The following is a 23,639-nucleotide window of genomic DNA, read 5'->3' as shown; positions in this document are numbered from 1 at the left end:
GGACTGCCGGGCTGAGCTGGCATAGCTGGGGGTGTCAACCCTGCTGGGTGCCGCACCTAAACCTTGGGCCAGAATGCCCTCGTTTCCCCACCACGCCCGCCTGGCAGTTTTTCCACCCGGCTCTGCCCACCCTCTTGCTCAGCCGGTCGAGCCTGCTTGGCAGAGAGAGAGGAGGGGTGGCCTGTTCCTGCTGCCCCCACCTATCCAGCCACCCCCCTTTCTCCCCCTCCCTGTCCTGGCAAAGGCAAACAGACCTCCTGGCGGGCACCCAAATGCCAGGGAGTGGCCGCCACCCAGACCTAGCTGGCTCCCCCACCCCACCCCCTGGGCGAGAAGGGGCATGCCTCTATTTCTCTTCCTTCCTGCTCTTCTGCCCCTCATAACTCAAAAGCCCCACCTCTCTCTCTCTCTCCCCCGCATCTTTGCCCAGGGCACCTGAGCGATCTGGGCAAAGGGTGGCGTGAGAAGACAAGGTGAGCCAGCCAACGCTGGGAGTCCATCTCCTCCTCCCCCACAACCGCCCGAGCCAGGCCGTTCGTCTCGGGAGGGTTTGCTGCGGTGCTTAAGAGTGCCTCTGAGCATGGGCGAAGGGCGAGAGGGGGTGGCCGCGCCGGCCTGCAGGTTAAATAAACAGCGGCAGCGTTGGTTGTGTCCTGCCCGTCTCTGCCAGGCCTTTGGGTTGGGTTTTACGTTTTTGCAATGGAAGATATTTGAGGTCTGTTTTTGGAATGGTTGAAATGCCAGTTTTAAGGCTTTGGGGTTCTGGGCGTTGGGAAGGAAGGAAGGAAGGAAGGAAGGAAGGAAGGAAGGAAGGAAGGAAGGAAGGAAGGAAGGAAGGAAGGAAGGAAGGAAGGAAGGAAGGAAGGAAGGAAGGAAGATTGAGGGGGAAGGAAGGAAGGACAGGGAAGGAAGAACAGGGAAGGAAGGAAAGAAGGACAGGCAAGATAGGAAGGAAGGAAGGAAGGAAGGAAGGAAGGAAGGAAGGAAGGAAGGAAGGAAGGAAGGAAGGAAGGAAGATTGGAGGGGTAAGGAAGGAAGGACAGGGAAGGAAGAACAGGGAAGGAAGGAAAGAAGAACAGGCAAGATAAGTAAGGAAGTAAGTAAGTAAGGGTAAGGGAAGGAAGGAAGGAAGGAAGGAAGAAAGGAAGGAAGGAAGGAAGGAAGATTGGAGGGGTAAGGAAGGAAGGAAGGACAGGGAAGGAAGGAAGGAAGGAAGGAAGGTGGATTCCCAACCCAGGGTTCACCTTTGCAGGATCTGTTGGGAGGAGGATCCAGTTGAGTTTTGGCTTCGTCAATGAACCTTTGCTAACTCAGGATGGTTTGCTATTTTAATAGGATGTTCATGGTCATCTGGGAGTCGAATGGGAGCTGAAGCCCCCCCTTTAAAACCAGGCTGGCTTGGGGATTCTGGGAGTCGAAGGCCCCCCCTCTTGGCCCCCCCTCTTAAAGTTTCCACGTCTGAGTAACCCTGTCTTAGCTCCTTCTAAATGCTCTACTCGCAGTGCTCAGCCTGGCAGGCCAGATCCTGACCCCCCCGAGGCCCCAAGGACTCTCTCTCCCATCCTCCCCAGCCCCTCCGAAGGGAAGAAGGGGAACTACAGGTAGTGCGTCAACCGGGGCCTCCTCCTACGCCTCTCCTCTTCACCCAGCGAAGGTTCAAAGCCCCCAGAGACACCCAAAGCAGGCGCTGGCAGCTGGCACCCAACTTAATCTTCCCTAGGAGATCTGCTCGGCTGAGTAGTTATCGAGCCCCTTGATCTGCCGCCGCGTAACCTCTGGCGGAACCTCTTCCTCCCGCACCTCCGTCAGTGCGCACATCCTCCTTCGCCCTCTTGGTTAGTGGCAGCACCGGGATTTTGAGTCCCCGATCGCTGCCAGCCCAGGCAGGCTCGAAACCCAAGCCGGAGAAGCGAATTCTTATTTTATTTTAGCAAAGTTTACAACCCACCGAATCTCGCACGCCTGGAAAGAGTCCGGGTAGAGCCCAAATATCTGGTCACTTAAGCTAGGAAGCGTTTTTCCAGGGTTTCCTGCCTGAGCAGGGCGGGTTGGACTAGATGACCTCCGAGGTCCTTTTCAACTCTTTGTGATTCTGGTGTTGTCCAATCTCTTCTTGATAACCAGCAGGGAGGGAGGGAGGGAGGGAGAAAGGATAGTAGAATAACAGAATGGGAAGGGACCTTGGAGGTCTTCTAGTCCAACCCCTCCTGCTCAGGCAGGAAACTCTGTAACATTGCAGACCAATGATAGTCCAAGCTCTTCTTGAAAACCACCAGTGAGGAAGGAAGGGAGGGAGAGGGAGGGAGGGAGGGAGGGAGGAAGGAAGGAAGGAAGGAAGGAAGGAAGGAAGGAAGGAAGGAAGGAAGGAAGGAAAGAAGGAAGAAAAGAAAGGAAGGAAGGAGGAAGGAAGGGAGGAAGAAAAAGAAGGAAGGAAGGAAGGAAAGGGAGAAGGGAGGAAGGAAGGAAGGAAGGTGGAAGGAAGGAAGGAAAGAAGGAAGAAAGGAAGGAAGGAAGGAAAGGAGGAGGGAAGGAAGGAAGGAGGGGTGGAATGAAGGAGGGAGGGAGGGAGGCTGGAACGAAGGAAGAAAGGAAGGAAGGATAGTAGAATAACAGAATAACACAATGGGAAGGGACCTTGGAGGTCTTCTAGTCTAACCCCCGCCCTGCTTAGGCAGGAAGCCCCGTAACCTTGCAGAAGAGCAGCGATTGTTCGATTTCTTCTTAAGAGCTTCCAGGGATGGAGCACCGACAACTTCCGGAAGCAAAGCCACTGATTAATTGTTCTCATTGTCAGGAGATCAGGATCAGGAAAAAAACAAAAAACCCTCCAAAGTCCATTCCAACTCTTGTCATTCCTTGCCCAGCGCCGTCCCCGCTGAACCGCCCTACTGATAACTGCTGAATGTTTCTCCCCCACCCGCCCCGTACAGGTGAGGCAATGGGTAGCCCAGAAGACGACCTGATCGGCATACCTTTCCCCGAGCACAGCAGCGAATTGCTGGGCCGCCTGAACGAGCAGCGTCGCCGAGGGATGCTGTGCGACGTCACCCTCCGGGCCCAGGGGTCCGAGTACCAGAGTCACCGGGCGGTGTTGGCCGCCTGCAGCCGCTACTTCCAGAGGCTTTTCGCCGGCCCTGGCCTGGCCGTGTGCGAGTTGGATTTCGTGGGGGCCGAAGCTCTGGGGGCCCTGCTGGACTTCGCCTACACCGCCACCCTGACCATCAGCACGGGCAGCCTCTGCGAGGTGCTGCGCGCCGCGCGGATCCTGGAGATTCCCTGCGTCATCGCGGCCTGCGTGGAGATCCTGCAAGGGAACGGTTTGGAAGCCCCCGTGCCGGATGACGCCGCTCGGGAACGCGCCCGGCGTTACCTGGAAGCGTTCGGCACGCTGCCCAACATGGAAGGCGACCTGGCCGAGCCCCCCGTGCGCCCAGCTCCCCGCCGCAGCAAGAAAACACGCAAGTTCCTACAAGCCAGAGGGTCGCAGCTCAACAACCACGTCATGGAGGTTTCTCCTTCCTTGTCGCCGTCGTCCACCGGGACTCAGGACCGCCCCAGTCCGCCCAGCCAGGCGTCGCCTGCCCCAACATTGGGCAACCCCCGTGAGGAAGAGGAGGAGGTCATGGCCCCCTCTCGTACTTTCCCCTTCCCGTACGTTCCAGGTCTCTCCCCGGATGACCTGGGTTCAGATGACGAGCCCATGGATCAGGACCTCCTCTCCTACATGCGCCGGCTAAATCAGGAGGGGCTGTCTGTGGGTCTCGAACCCCCGGATAAGCTGGTACGCAAACGCCGCTCGCAAATGCCCCAGGAATGTCCCGTCTGTCACAAGATCATCCATGGGGCAGGCAAGCTACCTCGTCACATGCGGACCCACACCGGGGAGAAGCCGTTCGCCTGTGATGTGTGTGGCGTCCGTTTTACCAGGTAAGAGTAGATCTTGACTCGGAAGGAGCTATCGCATCCCAGACACACACACACAAATTAATCCCCGTATTAAGAGGCTGGGTATCAAGTACTGGTTTTGGATAGACCAAAAGATTCCCCACTCATGGATAATTTTGAGAGGGAGGGAGGAAGAAAGGAAGAAAAGAAAGGAGAGGGAGGAAGGAAGGAGGAAAATGAGGGAGGGAGGGAGAGGGAAAGGAAAAGAAGGGAATAGAGGAGGGAAGGAGATAGAAGCAAGAAAGGTAATAAAATAGGGAAAAACTCACTTAAATATTTCACTTAGCAGCATAAATTTTAGGCTCAATTTGTGGTCATAACTAGGGGACTACCTGTCATTGCATCTCCTCGCTCACTGCATTTTCCTGGCTTCTTTTCCATCATTCTAAGCTAAGCATCAAAATGCCTGGCAATGCCCCCTCCCTCAATTTACACCCATGTCCCTCGTCTCTTCTTCCCCCAGGAACGACAAACTCAAGATCCACATGCGCAAACACACTGGCGAGCGCCCCTATTCATGTCCCCACTGCACGGCTCGCTTCCTGCACAGCTACGACCTGAAAAATCACCTTCACTTGCACACGGGCGCCCGGCCCTACGAGTGTTGCCTCTGCCACAAAGCCTTCGCCAAGGACGACCATCTCCAGCGCCACCTGAAAGGCCAGAACTGTCTGGAAGTCCGGACGAGGCGCCGGCGGAGGGGTCCTGATCCGGAGACCGGTTCCCTGACACCCGCTGGCGTCGCCTTGTCCTCCACTCAACTGGGTTTGACCAATGGGCGCGCGGAGGAGGAGCTACACAACTACTGGCCTGCTGGGGTGGCCGCCAGGTCACCCGCCCCCAAAGAGGAACAGGAGGAGGAAGAGGAAGAAGGGGCTGTAGAGGGGGTGCAGAAGGATGAGCCGACGGCAGCTGTCCAAACGGCATAACTTCCTCGGAATGGCTGTCACCGCAGAACTCATTCGTGCACTATCTCTATTCATTCGCTCGGCCAGCCCGTTGGTGGCAGGATGATACGACATTCCCTGGACATTGTCGTGGGGACCAAATGCACTAGGACTTCCTTCCCCACTCTCCCAATTCCGTGCCTTAAGTAGCCTACAAATCCAAGGAGAGTGTGGCCAAGCGGACAGAGGTGGACGGTGGCCCTCGAGGGCCAAATCCGTGCATGTTTGCTCAGGGTGTCTCAAATAAGCATATATTTGCAGGGAGGGAAGTACAGTCGAGTTTTGCTTCCCCAGCCGACGAAAAATGAATGGGATGTGGGGCAAGGTGGGGCAGCACTATCTTGGGGGGGGGGGTCTATGGGGGGGCATTGCTTCACATTAGGAAGGAGAAAAGAGTGAGAACGGGGGGTGATTCTTTCCCTTTTCTGTTATCGTTTTAGGATCAGGAAGGGAGTAGAGAGACAAACCCGATTCCTTTTCCTGTTCAGGATGCAGAAATTGAATTCTAAACAAGTTTTCTTGCTCAGGTGGGCGGGCATCTACTTAGATGACATGTTAGGGCTCAATTGCTGCATTTTTGGGGTCCCCCCCCCATTTCAGGATGTTAAAAATTTGAAAATTTCTTTCCCCCACCCCCACCAGATCATCCCAAATGGACTCTTTGCAGAACAGGTGGCTTGCACCTGGCCTCCTGCTCTCAGAACAGGGGAGAGAGGAGCGGTATCCTTGTTTCCCACCCCCACGGGCATCTCGCAGATAGTCCTCGACTTACAACAATTCATTGAACCAAATTCGTTTCACCCGCCAAACCATTTGTTTCACCGAATTCGTTTCAACCTGCCAGAAATTCCCCCCCAATTTGTAAAAAAGAGTTTAAAAGCTAGCCAAATATTTTTGGCCTTTTTCTTGACTCAAAGGGAGGAAGGGGGGAAAAAAAAGTTTTAAAAATAAACTGTTCGAACAAGTTTTTCCACACTTAATGACCGTTGCAGCATCTCTGCTGGCCACGTGATCAAAGTTTGGATGCTTGACCACTGGTTCCTACTTACAACGGTCTCAACGTCCGGGGGAGGGTGTCACGAGATCCCCTTTTGCGATGGGCAGACAAGTAAAAATCAAGACAGCTTCGACTTAATGAGTCCGTTGCGAACTTAGCAACTGCAGTGATTCACTTAACAAAAAAAACAAACCCTCCCTTAATTGTGTCTCACTTAGTGATGGACACTTCGGTCGTAAGTCAAGGACTATCTGTATCCCTTAAGCTTGGCCCACGCACGTGTGCATCCAGCCGGCCCAGAGGGGGAGATTCCCATCCGATCCCGGGAAAATCCAGTTTGGAAAAAGGGGATTCCTTGGATCTCAATTTGGACCAATCCCCTGGCCTGAGCTTGGCTGCCCCCTGGTGGCTGCTTTGCACGGTGCCGAGGGCTGCTCTCTGCACACTCAACTCGCTCAGATCCTTTATATTAGCTTTGCTCCCCTTCCCAGAAATAGGGTGGGGGGTTTGAATGTGCTACAAGAAACCCCCCTACACACACACACACACACACCTTCCTATATCCCTCCCCAGCTTGTTGCAAAACGATTAGCGCGTAAACACGGCAGGGGTGTGTGTGTGTGAAAAGCTTCTCCTTGTAATGCCATTCTCCCCCCGTTGCTCAAGCCTTCCTCCTCCCACCCCTCTGAACCAAAGGTACCCCCCCAGGCCGTTTGCACAAAATGAATAATATTTTTTAAATTATATATATATTTTTTAAAATGGAATGATTCCCCCCCCCCCCACACTCCTCTTAGAACGCTTTTGCATCCTTTTTTTTCCCCTTGAATTTCCTGACTTGATTGCACTAAAATATATGCCTTCGCGGTGGGGACTTTCTCCCTCCCGTTTTCTTTTTTGCACACTTTTTCTCTTTTTTTTTTGGCGTTTTCCTGGAGACCGAAAGATTAAAAATTAGGGTGTGCGTGTGTGTGTGTGTGTGTGTGTGTGTGTGCGTGTGTGTGTGAAAACCCACAGGAAGCTTCCACCCTCCAGATGTCTTTGCTGAGAGATAATCTGTATTTAAGAGAGATAATATATTTTATCCCCCTTTTCTGTTACCCTTCCTCTTCAATCCCCATCTCGCCCTCCCCTTCCAGGAAAAAAAAAAAAGAGGAAATAATTGAATTTTCCTTTGCCTTAAAAGCGCCTTTTGCGTTTAAACTTGAATTAGCTACTTGAAACCAAGAAAGGAGAAAGAGAGAGAGAGAGAAAAGCAGGTCCCCAATTATTTTATGCAACATTTCCTGTCTTATTTCCTCGGTTTCTCTGTTGGAAGACTTTTTAACGGTCTGCTGAGTAAACCACTCCCTCTCTTACAGCGTCCTCCCTCGCAGGGGTGGTGCTAGTCGAAATAAAAAAAGCCTATAAACTTGGACTGTTTGGGGAAAAGGGGACGGGTTCCTGCTTCGGTTTTATTTTATTTTATTTTTAAAAAAAACTATTGTTATTGTTGTAAGTGTGCTGGAATTCAAGGAGATTTTTTTTTTGTCTGTGCTGAGGGCTTGATAATAAAATGGAGACCGGGGAACTTTTGTCGTAGGTAGTTGTGTGTCGGGGTATCTTTTGCTCACATTTTGCACGGCATGTCCGGATCGCAACTTTCAAAGAAATTGTTGCTAGATTTCTACCATAAGGTTCAACTCTTCCTGAGTTGCTAGATTTCTACCCTGCAATCCAACTCTCCCTGGGTTGCTAGATTTCTATCATGCAGTCCAACTCTCCCTGAGCTGCTAGATTTCTACCATGCAATCCAACTCTCCCTGGGTTGCTAGATTTCTATCATGCAGTCCAACTCTCCCTGAGCTGCTAGATTTCTACCTGCAGTCCAACTCTCCCTCAGTTGCTAGATTTCTACCCTGCAGTCCAACTCTCCCTGAGTTGCTAGATTTCTACCATGCAGTCCAACTCTCCCCGAGTTGCTAGATTTCTAAGATATGGTCCTATTTATCAAATGCCTTTTTTGACTTTGGGTGACAGGTGGAAGGATACATCCTGAAAACCATCACACCTGAACTCTAAAAGTAAAAAAAAAAAAAACTTGGGGGGCCAGTCATTACCAAGAACCGGAGACCACCAGGAAATATTCGTGCTGTAAAACAGAACCAAAAGCTTTTTTTTCCCCCAAGAACATCTGTTTTTTTGCAAAAAAAACCTGAATTCTAAAAGTTTTCCTTGAAGCTCCCAAGGACACGAAGATTTGGTGTGTGTGTGTGTGAGAAATAATTCCATATTTTGCCCCGTGGAATCGCTCGGTGGAATAATATCAGGTGGACATCTCTACATAGACAAGAAGATCGTTCTACTGGGGGGGGAAAGTCATTTTTGGGGGATTTGCTTCTCCACTTTATGCGAGTGAGGTTTTGGGTCAGCTTTTACTTCTTCTAATTCCTCGCCGCTGCTTATCTCCGCCTCGTTTTGGTAACTGAAGTCAAGGTGGCTGAAAAGGAGAAAAAGAAACACTCTTTATTTTATATTTCTTTATTTTAAATTTATTTTTTTTACTTTATTGCTGTGAGGATGCATTACCTGCCAGAAAGTCCCCAACTTGTAAAAAGAGTTTAAAAGCTAGCCAAATATTTTGGCCTTTTTCTTGACTCAAAGGGAGGAAGGGGGGGAAAATATGTTTTAAAAATAATTTTTTCTAAAGATATGTTCCTAATTTACCTTTGCAAGCCATGATGCGGCTTGTTGGGGGGCCGGGCCAACAAGTTTGAAACCCCCCAGTCATTCGTAATTCTCTGTTTATGTTCAGGGGTCTCCAAAATTGGCAACTTTAAGACTTATGGATTTCAACTCCCAGAATTCCCCAGCCAGCGTCGCTTTAGGGACTTCGACTCCCAGAATTCCCCAGCCAGCGTCGCTTTAGGGACTTCAACTCCCAGAATTCCCCAGCCAGTGTCGCTTTAGGGACTTCAATTCCCAGAATTCCCCAGCCAGCGTCGCTTTAGGGACTTCGACTCCCAGAATTCCCCAGCCAGCATCGCTTTAGGGACTTCGACTCCCAGAATTCCCAAGCCAGCATCGCTTTAAGACTTATGGATTTCAACTTATGGACTTCGACTCCCAGAATTCCCCAGCCAATATGGCTGGCTGGGGAATTCTGGGAGTTGAAGTCCACAAGTCTTAAACTTGCTAAGTTTGGAGGCTCCCCTGTTCTAATTGGCCAACCCATCCCATTGGGGGCTTCTTTCCAGGATTAAGCCACCATTCAACCAATGACCCATGATTAAACCACAATTCAGCCATGATTCAACCCCGATTCAACCCACTGCGACGTCCCAGCCCAATGCGGAAGCCCCACCGACGCAGCTCGGCTGCATCATCTGCACTCCGGCTGGTTGACGGTACAGAGAAGCAACTTTCCTCCTTCCTTCCACCCCTGCAGTGCAGGCCACTCCGTTCAAAATGGAGGGTGGGGTTTCCTGCCGAGGCAGGGGGGGGGTTGGACTAGAAGACCTCCAAGGTCCCTTCCCAACTCTGCTATTCTATTCTATTCTAAAACTGTATGGATCTATTGTGGGAACGGCTGATGGGGGCCATTTTGCTTCTCACCTTGTGTCCGAACTCGACGCGCTGCCGCTCTCGTCGTCTGAACTGGAGGAGGACTCTTCCTCGCTTTCACTCCCTTCCTCCTCCTCCTCCTCCTCCTCCTCTTCTTCCTCCTCTTTCAGTTGGGCCAAGACCTTCCTCGCCAGCTGGGCCGGCAACGCCCGGCACCCTCCTTCCCCTTTCACCGCCCGCAGGATCCGTCTCTTCAGCAACCGGCGCTGCTTCTGCCGTTTCTCATCCGGGACTCCACGCAGCGCACGGACGGCGTTGGTCCAGAGCACCATCGCCTCCTCATCACTCGAATCTCTGGTTTAAAAAGGGAACTGGGTTTAGTAGAGCGCATCCTTTACTACAGGGGGCCCTGACGCCAGGGGGGCCTCTAAGCTGGAGTTTTTTTTTTTTCCTGGCAGACGTTTCGTGACCCAACTAGGGAACATCATCAGGGCTAGAAGGGGATGGAGTTTGTGGAGAGGAGGAGGAGGAGGAGGAGTATGAAGTCCTTGGCGTTCTCTGAGCTGGGTGGTTTCCTTGCAGGACGTTTCATGACCTAACTAGGGAACATCATCGGTACTGAAGGGAGTGGGGTTTGCCAAAAGGAGGAGGGGAAGAAAGAGGAGGAGGAGGAGGAGGAGGAGGAGGAGGAGGAGGAGGAGGAGGAGGAGGAGGAGGAGGAGGAGGAGGAGAATGACTGACATCCTTGGTGCTCTTTGAGCTTGGTTGTTTTTCTTGCAGGACGTTTCACGACCCAACTAGGTAACATCATCAGTGCTAAAAGGGAGGTAGGTTTGTGGGAGGAGGAGGAGGAGAAAGAAGGGAGAAGGAAGGGAGGAAGAAAGGAAGGAAGGAAGGAAGGAAGGAAGGAAGGAAGGAAGGAAGGAAGGAAGGAAGGAAGGAAGGAAGGAAGGAAGGAAGGAAGGAAGGAAGATTGGAGGGGAAAGGAAGGAAGGACAGGAAGGAAGGAAGAAGAACAGGCAAGATAGGAAGGAAGGAAGGAAGGGAGGGAGGGAGGGAGGAGGGAGGAAGGAAGGAAAGAAGAGGAAGGAAGGAAGGAAGGAAGGAAGGAAGGAAGGAAGGGAGGGAGGGAGGGAGGGAGGGAGGGAGGAAGGAAAGAAAGAAGGAAGGAAGGAAGGAAGGAAGGAAGGAAGGAAGGAAGGAAGGAAGGGAGGGAGGGAGGGAGGAAGGGAGGAGGGAGAAAGAAGGGAGGAGGGAGAAGGAGGAGAACGACTGTCTGGTCTTTAGTGCTCTCTGAGCTTGGTGGTTTCCTTGCAGACGTTTCACGACCCAACTAAGTAACATCATCAGTGCTAGACAGGGTTTGCCAAGAGAGAGAGAATGAGACCGATTTCACTTAACAACGGCCATAAGCTGCAGGCACTTACATTTCCTCGTCTATGTCCCCTTGGTACGTGAGGGGGGCCATACAGATGGAACAGGTGTTGTTAAGGATCCTGTAGCATTCAGGGCAGTAGATCCCTGCCAAGGATGGGGAAATATCGAATCAAACGTCGCGATCCTTTCCCTTCTCCCACCTGTCGTTCTCCCCTTGGCTGCAAACCTCGGCAGGCTGGCGTGACGCACGTCACAAAGCCCTCGCTCTCCACTCCCTGCTGGATCTTCCCGCAGCCCATGCAATACGCTTCGTGCACCCCCAACTTCTTCACCAACCAGCGACACAGACGGAACCTGGGGCAGGAGACAAGTGTGTGTGTGTGTGTGTTTGTGGAGAGAAAGCGGGCAAAAGAACAACACGCGAGGAGCAAAGAGCCCAAGGGGATTTTTGTGCGCCTTTGATGCATCCATGTGTTCTGATCCAAACCCTTTTCCGATAAGACAAACACAAACCAAAAGGAACAGAAACCTTTTAAGGAGTCTTACAAAATCCCCGGTTAAAAGGCTGCTGCAAACTAATTCACTTTGATAAGCACAAACCTTCCCAAAACTGTGTGAGGCTGCCAAGAATCACAGATAAGACATACTTCACAACACAAGAGACTTCAAATACCAAACTGAAGATACTGTAATGTCCGCGAGGCTGAGTTTCGAAACGTCTTTGCTTCCTGCAAAGAACGTTCGCTTCACAGCTGGCTTTTATCTTCTTGAAGGAGGGGCTGTTACCTTGCAGCCTTACTCCCGAGTCGCCCGTGCTGCTTGCAGCTGTTCTTTCTTACGAGCAGCCCTGCGCACACGCGCACTTGGCACAGGCTCCTCGGGAACCTCCTCATCGCTGCTGCCAGCCCCCACAATCTCTGAAGGCAGCAATCCACTCCCTAATGCTCCTGGCCTCTCATCTGAGTCCTCGCTCTCCTCAGCCATCCGCACCTGCTGCCGGCTAACCACAACACCATGCATGCATGCATTCATTCGTTCGTTCGTTCGTTCGTTCGTTCGTTCGTTCGTTCGTTCGTTCATTCGTTCATTCGTTCATTCGTTCATGCGTTCATGCGTTCATGCGTTCATTGTTCATACGCTCATGCGTTCATGCGTTCATGCGTCCATTCGTTCATTCGTTCATTCGTTCATTCGTTCATTCGTTCATTCGTTCCTCCGTCCATCCATTTTGCAGAATGGTGAGTCCATATTAACTGCCACTCACTGGAAATGTCTTACTTTGCTGCAAGGACGAGTAAAATATTCCGGTGCCCTTCATCCGCCGAGTTTTGCCGTACAGCCCTCAGCACGGTGCTAATAAGTTTGGTCCTTCGAGTCAAAATCGTATTGTACAGGTAGCAAACCCGCTCCTAAATTGGGGGAAGAAAATTTTATTTTCTTTAAACCTCGGAGATTGACACCTACCAACACAACCCATGATACATATCTCGGTCAAACGGGTTTGCAGCTCGCCTCGAAGAGTCACCGCCAACTTTAATTAAAGTTTTCGTATTTCTTTAACTTGCACACACACCAACACACACACACACACCTTCCTGATTGCAAGGTAGGCCACAGGAGAAGGGAAAAAAATGGAAAGAAAAACTCACCCGTTCCCGCGAAGGATAATACCAAGCGCAGAGAACTCTCCGCATACGTTGTATGTACGTGCCAAAAATGGCACTGAATAAACAGATCCCGTACATGAGACCTGGGAAAGAGGGAAGACGTGAAAAAGACAGGTGAAACACGCCTTCTCTGCCTCGAGCAGTGGGTTGGAATAGATGACCTCTAAGGACCCTGGAACTTGACAATTCTGTGTCTGTCGTTATGGCAGGAGAAAGAGGGGGAAGGAGGTAGGAAGTTTAGCTAAAAGTTAGGAAAAATAGCTTTAAAATAGTTTGGTCGAACCTGAAAGACGCTTTAACGCCGGGACGAAGGAAGCCCTGTGGATTTTTCCTCTCTCTTACGACCATCCCACCATCGCGCAGTCAAAATTACGACCACCACCCTGCATTTACGATGCTTGGAGCAACCCAGGGTCACTCCATCCTGCACCCAGCCGACAAGGAAAGTCAACGGACCCATTTAACGACATCCTGATTTGCTTAACAACCATGTCAACCCCCCCCCAAAAAAAACCTGGTTTGTGACATTGAACGCCCACCTTGCTTAACGGCGGGAAAAATCCAGTCCCAAACACGGTCGTTAAGTCCAAGACCTCCTTCCCAAGCAAATTTTGCAGGGTTTCACACCCTCCCTGGCTTGATTCTTCTTGGGCTCCCCCTAACAATGTATCCACTGGGGGGGGGGGGATGATGGATACACCTCCCCCCTGAGGATGATGGATTATGGTGTCTCTTTCGATGCCTGGCCGTCGTTCAGCGAATCGCTGCAGCGGTTAAGTCGGCCCTTTACAGTCGTAAAACGAATCTGGTTCCTCCCCACTTGTTGACTTCGCTCGTCGGAAGGTTACAAAAGGGGATTCTGGGACTCCAAAACCGTCGTAAAGAGGAACCGGTTGTCAAGCCTCTGACTTTTGTGACCGTGGGACTGTGTAAGTGTGAAAACGGTCATCAGTCCCTTTTTTATTCCCTCCCGTTGTAACTTTGAACAGTCACTAAATGAGCGGTCGTAAGTGGAGGACTACCTCTAACCCCCCCAAGTCTCTCTTTTTTTAAAGTCAAAATACTCTTCCCCCATTTTCTGCATTTTTTTTTTAAAAAACCCTCCCGCTTAAAAAAATACATTTTTGAGAGAAACTTGATGTGCAGGCAGAGTATCCGGTCAGTTTCACTGAAAACCGGGAGGACAACTCAGCGAAACTGGCCGGGTCCTCTTCCCTGGGGAGAGCGGGAAGGGAAAGCGACGCCCAGCTACCGATCACGAGGTAACCGTTGTAGTCGGGCTCCGATGGGTGCAGGCGGCATTTGGGGGAGACCACGCTGATATTCCCCTCCTGGAGCACGTCGAAGGCGGAGACCAAGTCGCGGTAGAGCTCGCTGGTGTAGCCGGAGCCGTTCACGCTGATCGTGGTCAGCACTGGCGCTGCAGAGAACGAGGAGAAAGATGTGCGACCCCTAGAGCGGCCTCTCTTTGGGGGATCATAGAGCATGGGGAGTTCCCTTTCCTTTCCTTTTCCTTCTTCCTCTCTCCCCTTCTCCTCTCATCTTCCCCCCTCCATCCTTCTGCTCTTAGTTTCACTTTCATTTCCTCTCCTCTCCTTTCCTTCCTCCTCCTTCCCCTTTTCTTTCCTTCTTCCTAGCTTTTCTCTCTCCTCTTCTCCCCTAATCTTTCCTCCCTCCCTCTTCCTCTCTTACTTTTACTTTCACTTTCCTCTCCCCTTTTTCCTCTCCTCTTTCCTCCATCTCTCTTCCCTTCCTCTTCAGTCCTTTCTCTCTCCTTCCCTTCTTACTTTCCCTTCCCCTTTGCTTTCCTTTTTCTCCCTCCCTCCCTCTCCTTTTCCTTCCTTCCTCTTTCCTTCCTCTTTCCCTTTCTTTCCCCTTTCTTTCCCTTTCTCTTTAATCCTTTCTCCCTCCTTCCCATCTTACTTTCACTTTCCCTTTGCTTTCTCTCCCTCCCTCTCCTTTTCCTTCCTTCCTACCTTCCTTCCTCTTTCCCTTTCTTTCCCCTTTCCTTCCCATTCTCTTTAATCCTTTCTCCCTCCTTCCCATCTTACTTTCACTTTCCCTTTGCTTTCTCTCCCTCCCTCCCTCTCCGTTTCCTTCCTTCCTTCCTCTTTCCTTCCTCTTTCCCTTTCTTTCCCTTTCTCTTTAATCCTTGCTCCCTCCTTTCCCTCTTACTTTCACGTTCACTTTCCCTTTGCTTTCTTCCTCCCTTTCCTTTCTCCCCCTCTCCTTTTCTTTCCTTCCCCCTTTCCCTTCCCCCTTTCTTTTGCCTTCCTTCCTCTCCCTCTCTTTTCCTTCCTTTCTTCTTTCCTTTCCCCTTTGCCTTTCCCTTTTCTTTAGCCTTCCTCTCCCTCTCTTTTCCTTCCTTCCTTCCTTCCTCCCTCCATCCATCCCTTTTTCTTTCCCCTTTCCCTTTCTCCTTTCTTTCCCCTTCCCTTCCCTTCTTCTTTTCCTTCCCTACAACAATCCTACGAGGTAGGCTGAGCCAAGGAAAATGTCACCGGCCCCAATCCCCAGAAGCACCCATCCTTCCTCCTCCGGCCCCTCTGCCTTACCTCTGGCCACGATCTCCCCCACCAGATGGTAGCGCACCAAGTCGAACAGCCAGTAGACCGAGAAGTCTGCCACGATGAGGAGAATCACCAGGATAAACTGGCGGCAGATGCGCGCCAGGGCCAGAGCGTAGGCGATCTGCTCCTTGCGCGGCAACACCAGGGAAGCTGTGGACGAACGAGGCACAATAAAACACCCCTTGGAAAACACTGGGAAAACGAGAGAAGAGAAAGAAGAGAAGAAAAGAGAAGAGAAAGAAGAGAAGAGAAAGAAGAGAAAGAGGAGAAGGGAAGAGAAGCAGTGATGGAATTTATCCGGTTTGTACCGGTTTAAGAGAACTGGTTGTTAACTTCCTGAGCATCAGAGGAGGATGCAAGATAGATTGACATTAAAAATAAAGAAGAGATGAGAAGGGAAGAGAAATAAGAAGAGAAGAAAGAAGAGAAGAAAAGAGAAGAGAAACAAGAGAAGGGAAGAGAAGGTATAGAATAGAATAGGAATAGAAGAGAGGAGAAGAGAGAAGAAAAGAGAAAGAAGAGAAAGAAGAGAAAGAAGAGAAGAGAAAGAAGAGAAGGGAAGAGAAGGTATAGAATCGAATAGGAATAGAATAGAGTAGAACAGAGAAGAGAAGAGAAAGAAGAGAAGAAAAGAGAAGAGAAAGAAGAGAAGAGAAGAAAAAGAAGAGAAAGAAAAGGAGAAGGGAAGAGAAGGTATAGAATCGAATAGGAATAGAATAGAGTAGAACAGAGAAGAGAAGAGAAGAGAAGAGAAGAATCAAGAGAAGAGAAAGAGAGAAGAGAAGAGAAGAGAAAGAAGAGAAAGAAAAGGAGAAGGGAAGAGAAGGTATAGAATTGAATAGGAATAGAATAGAGTAGAAAAGAGAAGAGAGAGAAGAGAAAGAAGAGAAGAAAAGAGAAGAGAAAGAAGAGAAAGAAGAGGAGAAGGGAAGAGAAGCTGTGGTGGAATTTATCCAGTTTGTACCGGTTTAAGAGAACTGGTTGTTAACTTCCTGAGCAGTTTGGTGAACTGGTTGTTGGAAGAAACCAGAGAACCGGGGGTTAAATGATTTGAATCCCACCACTCCTCCGTCGTGGCCAATGAGCCAAGGCCGACCTGTAGTTTGTGACCTCCACACACCCCCGAGACACAACCACAACCACGCCACACACACGCAACCCTGTACTTGGCCGGATGTATTTGGTGCTTTCCTTCGGCGATAAGGGCAGCACAGATGGGCGCTTGTTTTTCCTCCGCACAGCGTCCATTTCGAGAAAGGATTTGGTGATGTAGATGTTGTCGAAACTGTCCTCGTGCAGGTAATGTTTTCGGTACAGGAGAGCCCTGGAGAAGAAAAGAAATTCCTTGTCGGTGGGAAAGGAGACCCACAAAAATAGCAAGGTCACATTTCCTTTCGTCTTTCATCTCTGGAAACACATAGAATAACAGAGTTGGAAGGGGCACCTTGGAGGTTACCTAGTCCAACCCCCTGCTCGAGCAGAAGAGCCCGTTCCAAATATTAGCCTCTACCTAGGATCGAACTCACAGCCTTCTGATTTGTGACAGTGAGAACAACCAGCCAAAGGGATCAGAAGTTGCCCTTGGAAGTTGTGGGAGCTTCATCCCAGAAGAGACTTGACTCCCATCTGTCAGGAATGGTGTAGGGTCTCCCGCTTGGGCGGGGGGTTGGACTAGATGACCTATAAGGTCCCTTCCAACTCTGTTATTCTGCCCTTCCCTGGCTCACCCCAGGTACATGTAGAGCATGACCAGAGTAGACATGTAGCCGAAGAGTCCCACCGCTTCCCGTGCCGGTTGTAGACGCTGGGACACTTCCTCCATGATGTCAAAGGCCACCTCCGACAGCTTCTTGCTGGCGTTGACGCTCACCTCGTACTGGTGGATGGTGGTGATGTTGAATTCGAACTCGGCCCGCACGCGATTGAGCATGGCCACGACGGCTTGGAGAGAGACAGAGAGAGTCAGAGAGAGAGAGAGAGAGACAGAGTCAGAGAGAGAGAACAGAGAGACAGAGAGAGAGAGAGAAAGAGACAGAGAGAGAAACAGAGAGAGACAGAGACAGAGAGACAGAGAGAGAGAGAAAAGAGACAGAGAGAGAAAGAGAGAGACGAGAGAGACAGAGAGAGAGAGAAAAGAGAAGAGAGAGAAAGAGAGAGATGGAGAGAGACAGAGAGAGAGAAAAGAGACAGAGAGAGAAAGAGAGAGACAGAGAGACAGAGACAGAGAGACAGAGACAGAGAAAAACAGAGAGAGAAAGAGAGAGACGGAGAGAGAGAGAGATACACACACACAGAGAGACAGAAATGGAGAGAAAGAGACACAGAGAGAGACAGACAGAGAGATTGAGAGAGAGAGAGTTTGAAAAATTTCAGGAATGGCCGAGAAATCATTTCCAGAGCCACCTGCCCTCCCAGGTAGGAGCACCAGGTGGGTGGGGGCCTGTAAGTAGGGTGGGAGGGGCCTAAAGAGGGTGGAGACACATAGAAAGGGGGCAGAGCCAATCCTCTGGTGGGCTGGGATTTGGGGAGTGTTTGGTTGGCCTTTGCAAGACGCGGAATATTGAGACAGAAAGGAGGAAGAGGAGGAGGGCACGCTGGGCTTACGTTCTGCAACTCTGCGACGCAGGAACGGCACGATGTATTCAGGAATGATGCAGAAAACCAGAAAGACTGTGGAAGGAATGAGAAACACCTGAGGAGAGAACAGTTGGCATGGTCGGGGGTGGATGGGAGTGAAGGCAGACCACCCAAATATAGTCACAATTCCCTGGGCTCAGCTGTTTTGTTGCAGACATTTCATTACCCATCATCAGTATACTCCTGAGTTGACCCTTGTTCCTTAACTGTTCCTTTCGTCTGGCAGCTCTGTGCATGAGCACACTGGGAACAGGCTCCAGCTGTTCTTCTTCCCCACTGATCTCCAACTCCGAAGGCAGCTGATAACTGTCGGACGGCCCTGGCCCCATCTCTGCCTCCGACGCCCTTGTCCGCACCTTCCCCAGACTCTAGGACTGGCCCATGTTCCTCCCCAACCTCCTCACTGTCCGACTCTGCCCCCCGCCACCTCTGCTAGCCGCCGGCGGGCCACAACACACGGAGGCCAGGATCTAGGAAGCGCGCTCACTGTTTGCCAATCCGCAGAGGTACTTGAAGAGGAGGACAACGTGGCAGAGAAAGGAAAGGAAAGGGATGGCCCGTTCACACTTGTCCTTGGCACTGTCGAAGATGCGGGCGCATTTCTGATACGGCCTGCCCATTTCTTCGTTGCAAATGTCGCCCATGTGGAGAAGGAAGTACCAAACGTTGCGCATGCAGTGAGCTGCAAGACAAAAGAAGTGGCGAATACAAATGAAGAATAAAGAGTTTAAAATATAAAATGGAATATTTCTGTTGGAAAGTACTGCCGTTGCTCCATTTCTTCTAATTGACTGATATTACTGGATTTAATGTAAGTCTGATACTGAACTGTTTTTTTGACACTGGAATTTTATATTTGGATTATCCCTGGATTGAAAACTGACTGATTTTACCTGTGAATGACTTTGGATTGCTTATTTTGGACTTTGCTTAAACCTTTCTGGAAGTAAAAACCTACATTTACTGTACAGTGTATCTGTGTGCTGTGTTTGTGTATTATTCAAACACTTCTCTCAAATGTGTCTCCCTGTATGCGCTCATTCTCCTAACGGGGAATTACCTCAACACCTTTGCTCATTCCTACCTGGACCCCAGCAACGTGCTGGAGTCTTCCTTGCTGTATCCTCATGGGATGAAGATAACTACCTTTTCACACTAGGAAGACGACAGTGCCAAGATTGGACATTAGGTGAATCTCAACGTAACTGTGAGTTATACCTTGAGGAGCCCTGATATAATCCCATAAACAAACTTTGTCTGGAAGTCTTCGTAGTGTTTTAACTCCTTATCTCAGGTATTTTGAGAAGATAAATATCGCCTGAGACGAGACAGGGATTGTCGTCTCAAAGAAGCAGTTTGAAGAAAGGAGAAACGGCTGTTCAGAAATAATTTTTGGAAAGCCCTTATTTTTAACTTATAATTCTCCCTGCACTCACCGACATGCCGCACTGCATCCATGACAGACCGGAAAAGTTTACGGACACGGTCTCCGACCACTTTGGCTTTTCTGGCAATATCTTTGATTTTCTTTAAGGCATCTAGGCAGAAGGGGGGGGAGGGGGGAAACAGGAGCTGAACACGCCTTCTGGGGACACCTCACTGTGCCAAGCCAAAGGCTGACCTGCAGATCGTCCCTGGGGGATAAAAGAGGTATTGGCTGGACATCTGCCCATCATGCCACAGGCTCTGTTTTCTGCAGTAGAGTTCCCCTAGCTCCCAGCAATTCTAGAATGGAATGGAATTCTAGATTCTAGATTCCATTTTATATTTTATACTCTTTATTCTTTATTGTTCTATATTCCACATTCTATATTTTACATTCTGTATTCTATTCTATATTCTACATTCTTATTGTATATTCTACATTCTATTCTACATTCTATTCTGTATTCTACATTCTATATTCTACGTTTTATTCCATACTATATTCTGTATTCTACATTCTACATTCTATTCTATATTCTACGTTCTATTCTACATTTTATTCTATATTCTACATTCTATATTCTACATTTTATTCTACATTTTATTCTATATTCTACATTCTATATTCTACATTTTATTCTACATTCTATTCTATATTCTACATTCTATATGCTACGTTTTATTCTACATTCTAGTCTCCATTCTCCATTCTATTCTATATTCTACATTCTATATTCTACATTCTACTCTATGTTCTACATTCTATTCTATATTCTACATTCTATATTCTACATTCTATTCTATATTCTACATTCTATTCTATATTCTACATTCTATATTCTATTCTATATTCTACATTCTATTCTATATTCTACATTCTATATTCTACATTCTATTCTATATTCTACATTCTATATTCTATTCTATATTCTACATTCTATTCTATATTCTGTATTCTACATTCTATTCTATTTTCTATATTCTACATTCTATTCTATATTCTACATTCTATTCTATATTCTACATTCTATATTCTATTCTATATTCTACATTCTATTCTATATTCTACATTCTATATTCTACATTCTATTCTATATTCTACATTCTATTCTATATTCTACATTCTATATTCTATTCTATATTCTACATTCTATTCTATATTCTACATTCTATATTCTACATTCTATTCTATATTCTCCATTCTATTCTATATTCTACATTCTACATTCTACTCTATATTCTACATTCTATTCTATATTCTGTATTCTACATTCTATTCTATTTTCTATATTCTACATTCTACATTCTATTCCATGTTCTACATTCTATTCTGTATTGTATATTCTATTCTCCATTTTCCATTCTATTCTGCATTTTATTCTACATTCTATTCTGCATTCTACCTTCTATTTTGTATTCTACATTCTATTCTATATTCTACATTCTACGTTTTATTCTACGTCCTATTCTACATTCTGTCCTTATTCCACATTCCACATTCCGCATTCTACATTCTATTCATTCCGCTGTGCAGGCCACCCCCCTCCTCACTGATCAGGGGCTCGCGAGCTCGCTGCAGCATTTCCGCCGTCTGGTTGAGCGCCAGTTCGGCCCCACACGCGACGGTGTCGGCGCTCCGGTTGAAATTCCGGACGATGTTTGCAAAGGGTCCTTCCATAGCCATTCCGAACGCCAGCAGTATAAGCACCATCTTGCCCTCTTCTGTCCGAGGAAATAAGCAGAACATGGCAGAGTTTTGAATCCATTTCTCGATTCACATTCCCCCCCACCCCCGCAACCTTAGAACCACCTGAAGCCCCCTGAAATGGGCACCCCCAAGGGTGCCCTATAAATCAGCCCCCCCCCAAATGTCTTATTCTGGGGTTCGACAAACTTTCAGACTGCAAGGTGTCATTGTGAAACCTCCGGCCATCTTTCTACCCTGTTATATCGTCCAAATGTCTGGCTTGTTTTCTCACTGGCCATTTTATTTATTTTATTTTTTATATGTATTTATTTGATTTGTCCATCACTTACAAGGTAATAGGTATCAGTATAAACATGAGTAAGAATACAGGAAATGGGTACAGATAAATGGGGACAATAGGACAGGGACGGGAGGCACGATGGCGCACTTATGCACGCCCCTTACAGACCTCTTAGGAATGGGATGAGGTCAATAGTGGTTAGTTTGAGGTTAAAGGAGTGGGAGGGTTTGAGGATGCAACAACAGAGTCAGGGAGCGCATTCCAGGCATTGACCACTCTGTTGCTGAAGTCGTACTTTCTGCAATCGAGTTTGGAGCGGTTTACATTGAGTTTGTATCTGTTGTGTGCTCTTGTGTTGTTGCGGTTGAAGCTGAAGTAGCCATTGACTGGTAGGACATTGTAGCAGATAATTTTGTGTACTATACTTAAGTCCAACCATAGGCGGCATAGTTCAAGGTTGTCCAAGCCCAAAATTACAAGCCCGGTGATGTAGGGTATATTCTGTGGTGAGAAGAGGAGTGTAGTACTCTTCTCGTGAAATACTTCTGGACTCAATTGTATTAATGTCCAATAATACAGTGCGGATTCCAGACCGACGAACTGTATTCAAGTATTGGTCTAGCAAAGGTTTTGTATGCCCTAGTTAGCAATTCAATATGACCGGAGGAGAAGCTTCGTAAGATTAGATTTACAACTCTTAATGCCTTTTTGACAACGCTGTTACAGTGAGCTCTGGCACTTCATTTCCCCCTTGACCCTGGTCTTCTCCCCCCTATACCCCCTGGATGTATATTCTCCAATGGGACACATCCATAGCCAAGAGTCATCAATCATGCTCTCCAGTAATAATCTTGCGTGCCAACAGCTTCGGCTGCCTAGCAATTATCTGAGGCATTTAAGGAATGCACTGCTTTCCCCATCCCTTTCTGCTGGCAACTAAAAAGACCAAAGGAGTATTTTTTTAAAGTTAATATTGAGGGCTTCCTATATTTATTTCCAGGAAGGTGGGGTGGGGGTCTCGGGGAGCACTTACTCGAAAAAAACTGGGGAAGCATGAGAAGGACGGTCACTCGGACTTTGAAGGAAAACGCCATGCCGAGGCCGAGGACGATGGCCAGCGTGATGGTGGACACCAAGCAGTACCAGATGCTATAGCCTTGGCCAAAAATAACCAGGGCCCCGTAGGCTGCTGAGAGGGTCATCCCCAGGGCGAAGCCCCCCAAACTACGGACCGTGGCCCGGCCGAAAGTGTCCTCTTGAATCCGTGCAGCTCGTTTTGCCTTCTTCCCCCGAGCCTTGCCTTTCTTCCGTCCCTTTCCCAGCCATCGGAAGAAAAAATTGGGCCAGGAGGAGCCCATGATGGCTGGGGCTGAGGGCGCAGTTGGAGCTCCGGAAAAAAAAAACAAAAAACCTGAGGTGCACCCAGAGGGCACATAGACGGGCAGAATGAAGGAGGGAGAAAAGCTAGGATTCGAAAATGTTGTCTATTTTCCTACCCGCTTGGCCAAAGAGGGTTGTCATTGGGGGTTGGAAATGCCAGTTAACTTCAGGTTCTACCTGCTTCTAGCCCCACCCCTTCACCTGCCTCTGTTTTGCATTGACTCCACCCACTGGTGGTTGACTCCACCCACCAGTTGCTAGATTGATTTTTTTTTCCTCTGGGCCCTTTAGCCCCACCCATATTTGTTCTGGCTCCGCCCCTCAGAGGGAGTTAGCTCTCCCTGGCTCCTCCCATACCCCTTTTCTACCTTCACTTCTTCTACCCCAGGCTTCCTTTGACACCCTTTCACACACACACACACACACACACACACACACACACACGATGGATAATATAAGAATTTATACAAACTATAAGTGAAGACTATGGAAAGGAAGCACAAAAGAATTGCAAGCAACCGACACACTGTACGTAACTGGAAGATGGTTTTATGTTTTGTTTGTCTATGTTTGGTTAAAATAAAAAATTCTTTAAAAAAAACCAAATAAACAAATAAAACAAACAAATAAACAAAACAAAAAAAACAATTAAAATCACCAACTCCCCGCAGACTGAAATGCGGCAGTTCAGGATAAAGCTGTTCATTCCCTGACATGCTAGCTTTCTAGCTACGGGGAGTTGGACCAATTTCAACAAAGCAGCCCCTTGCAGTGATTGTAGCTCCAAATAATAGAGAACAGCCTCCTATATCTATTTGCTTCTGTGACATCAGCCTTCCAATCAAGACTTTGCCGGAATTTACCTGTGTTTCTAGAATGTTTTGAAGGTGGATTTGAATTCCTGGCTTGGCCGTAGCGTTGAGTCGGCCCAGCCAGCGGAAGGGTCAACCTTCGAACCCCAAGATATGGGAGGCAAATATCAGAGGCTGAAAGGACAGAAAGCGAAGCGTTTGAAGTCCCCCAACACGAGTGAGTCCAGAGAGAGAGAACAAAATAGCATTTCACAGACCCGATTTAGCAGGGAAGATTGGGTTGGGCAACCAGCCTCCAAGGCTCTAGTCCTCAAGAGAACGTTGAGTAGCAGATCCGTCCTTCGGCGGGCC

At 48.7% G+C, this 23,639-nt stretch overlaps 3 protein-coding genes across 8 annotated transcripts in view; 2 read left to right on the top strand and 1 right to left on the bottom strand.

The window, feature by feature from the left end:
* The window catches only part of ZBTB7B (zinc finger and BTB domain containing 7B), a 34,670-nt gene extending 27,619 nt beyond the window's left edge, over positions 1-7,051 (top strand). For 5 of the 6 annotated variants that reach the window (XM_087943813.1, XM_087943809.1, XM_087943811.1 and 2 more), the window contains exons 2-3: positions 2,931-3,927; positions 4,409-7,051. In XM_087943813.1, coding sequence (XP_087799939.1) covers positions 2,939-3,927; positions 4,409-4,874 — 1,455 coding nt within the window. In that variant the 5' untranslated portion in view covers positions 2,931-2,938 and the 3' untranslated portion in view covers positions 4,875-7,051. The remainder of the gene's footprint in view (positions 1-2,930; positions 3,928-4,408) is intronic. The other variant, XM_087943812.1, reaches the window with a different exon arrangement.
* A 1,110-nt stretch (positions 7,052-8,161) lies between these two features.
* Positions 8,162-22,454, bottom strand: DCST2 (DC-STAMP domain containing 2). Its single transcript, XM_087943718.1, has 15 exons — positions 22,130-22,454; positions 20,660-20,830; positions 19,120-19,221; positions 18,171-18,365; positions 17,651-17,716; positions 16,774-16,987; positions 16,213-16,370; positions 15,032-15,196; positions 13,729-13,896; positions 12,459-12,559; positions 12,088-12,218; positions 11,036-11,163; positions 10,860-10,953; positions 9,484-9,786; positions 8,162-8,368 (listed from the first exon to the last, which is right to left on the bottom strand). Exons 1-15 carry the CDS (start codon positions 22,452-22,454, stop codon positions 8,248-8,250), a joined length of 2,442 nt encoding a protein of 813 aa, XP_087799844.1. The 3' UTR covers positions 8,162-8,247.
* A 673-nt stretch (positions 22,455-23,127) lies between these two features.
* Positions 23,128-23,639, top strand: part of DCST1 (DC-STAMP domain containing 1) — a 16,246-nt gene continuing 15,734 nt past the window's right edge. The window contains exon 1 of the mRNA XM_087943780.1: positions 23,128-23,505. Within this exon, the coding sequence (XP_087799906.1) occupies positions 23,442-23,505 (64 nt within the window). The 5' untranslated portion in view covers positions 23,128-23,441. The remainder of the gene's footprint in view (positions 23,506-23,639) is intronic.

The sequence above is a fragment of the Notechis scutatus genome, chromosome 14, assembly GCF_049901735.1.
Source record: "Notechis scutatus isolate UNSWTSFEM ecotype Mainland chromosome 14, rNotScu1.2, whole genome shotgun sequence".
NCBI lineage: Eukaryota > Metazoa > Chordata > Lepidosauria > Squamata > Elapidae > Notechis > Notechis scutatus.
Note: the sequence above shows the minus strand (reverse complement) of the source record. Positions and strands in the feature narration are given on the sequence as shown.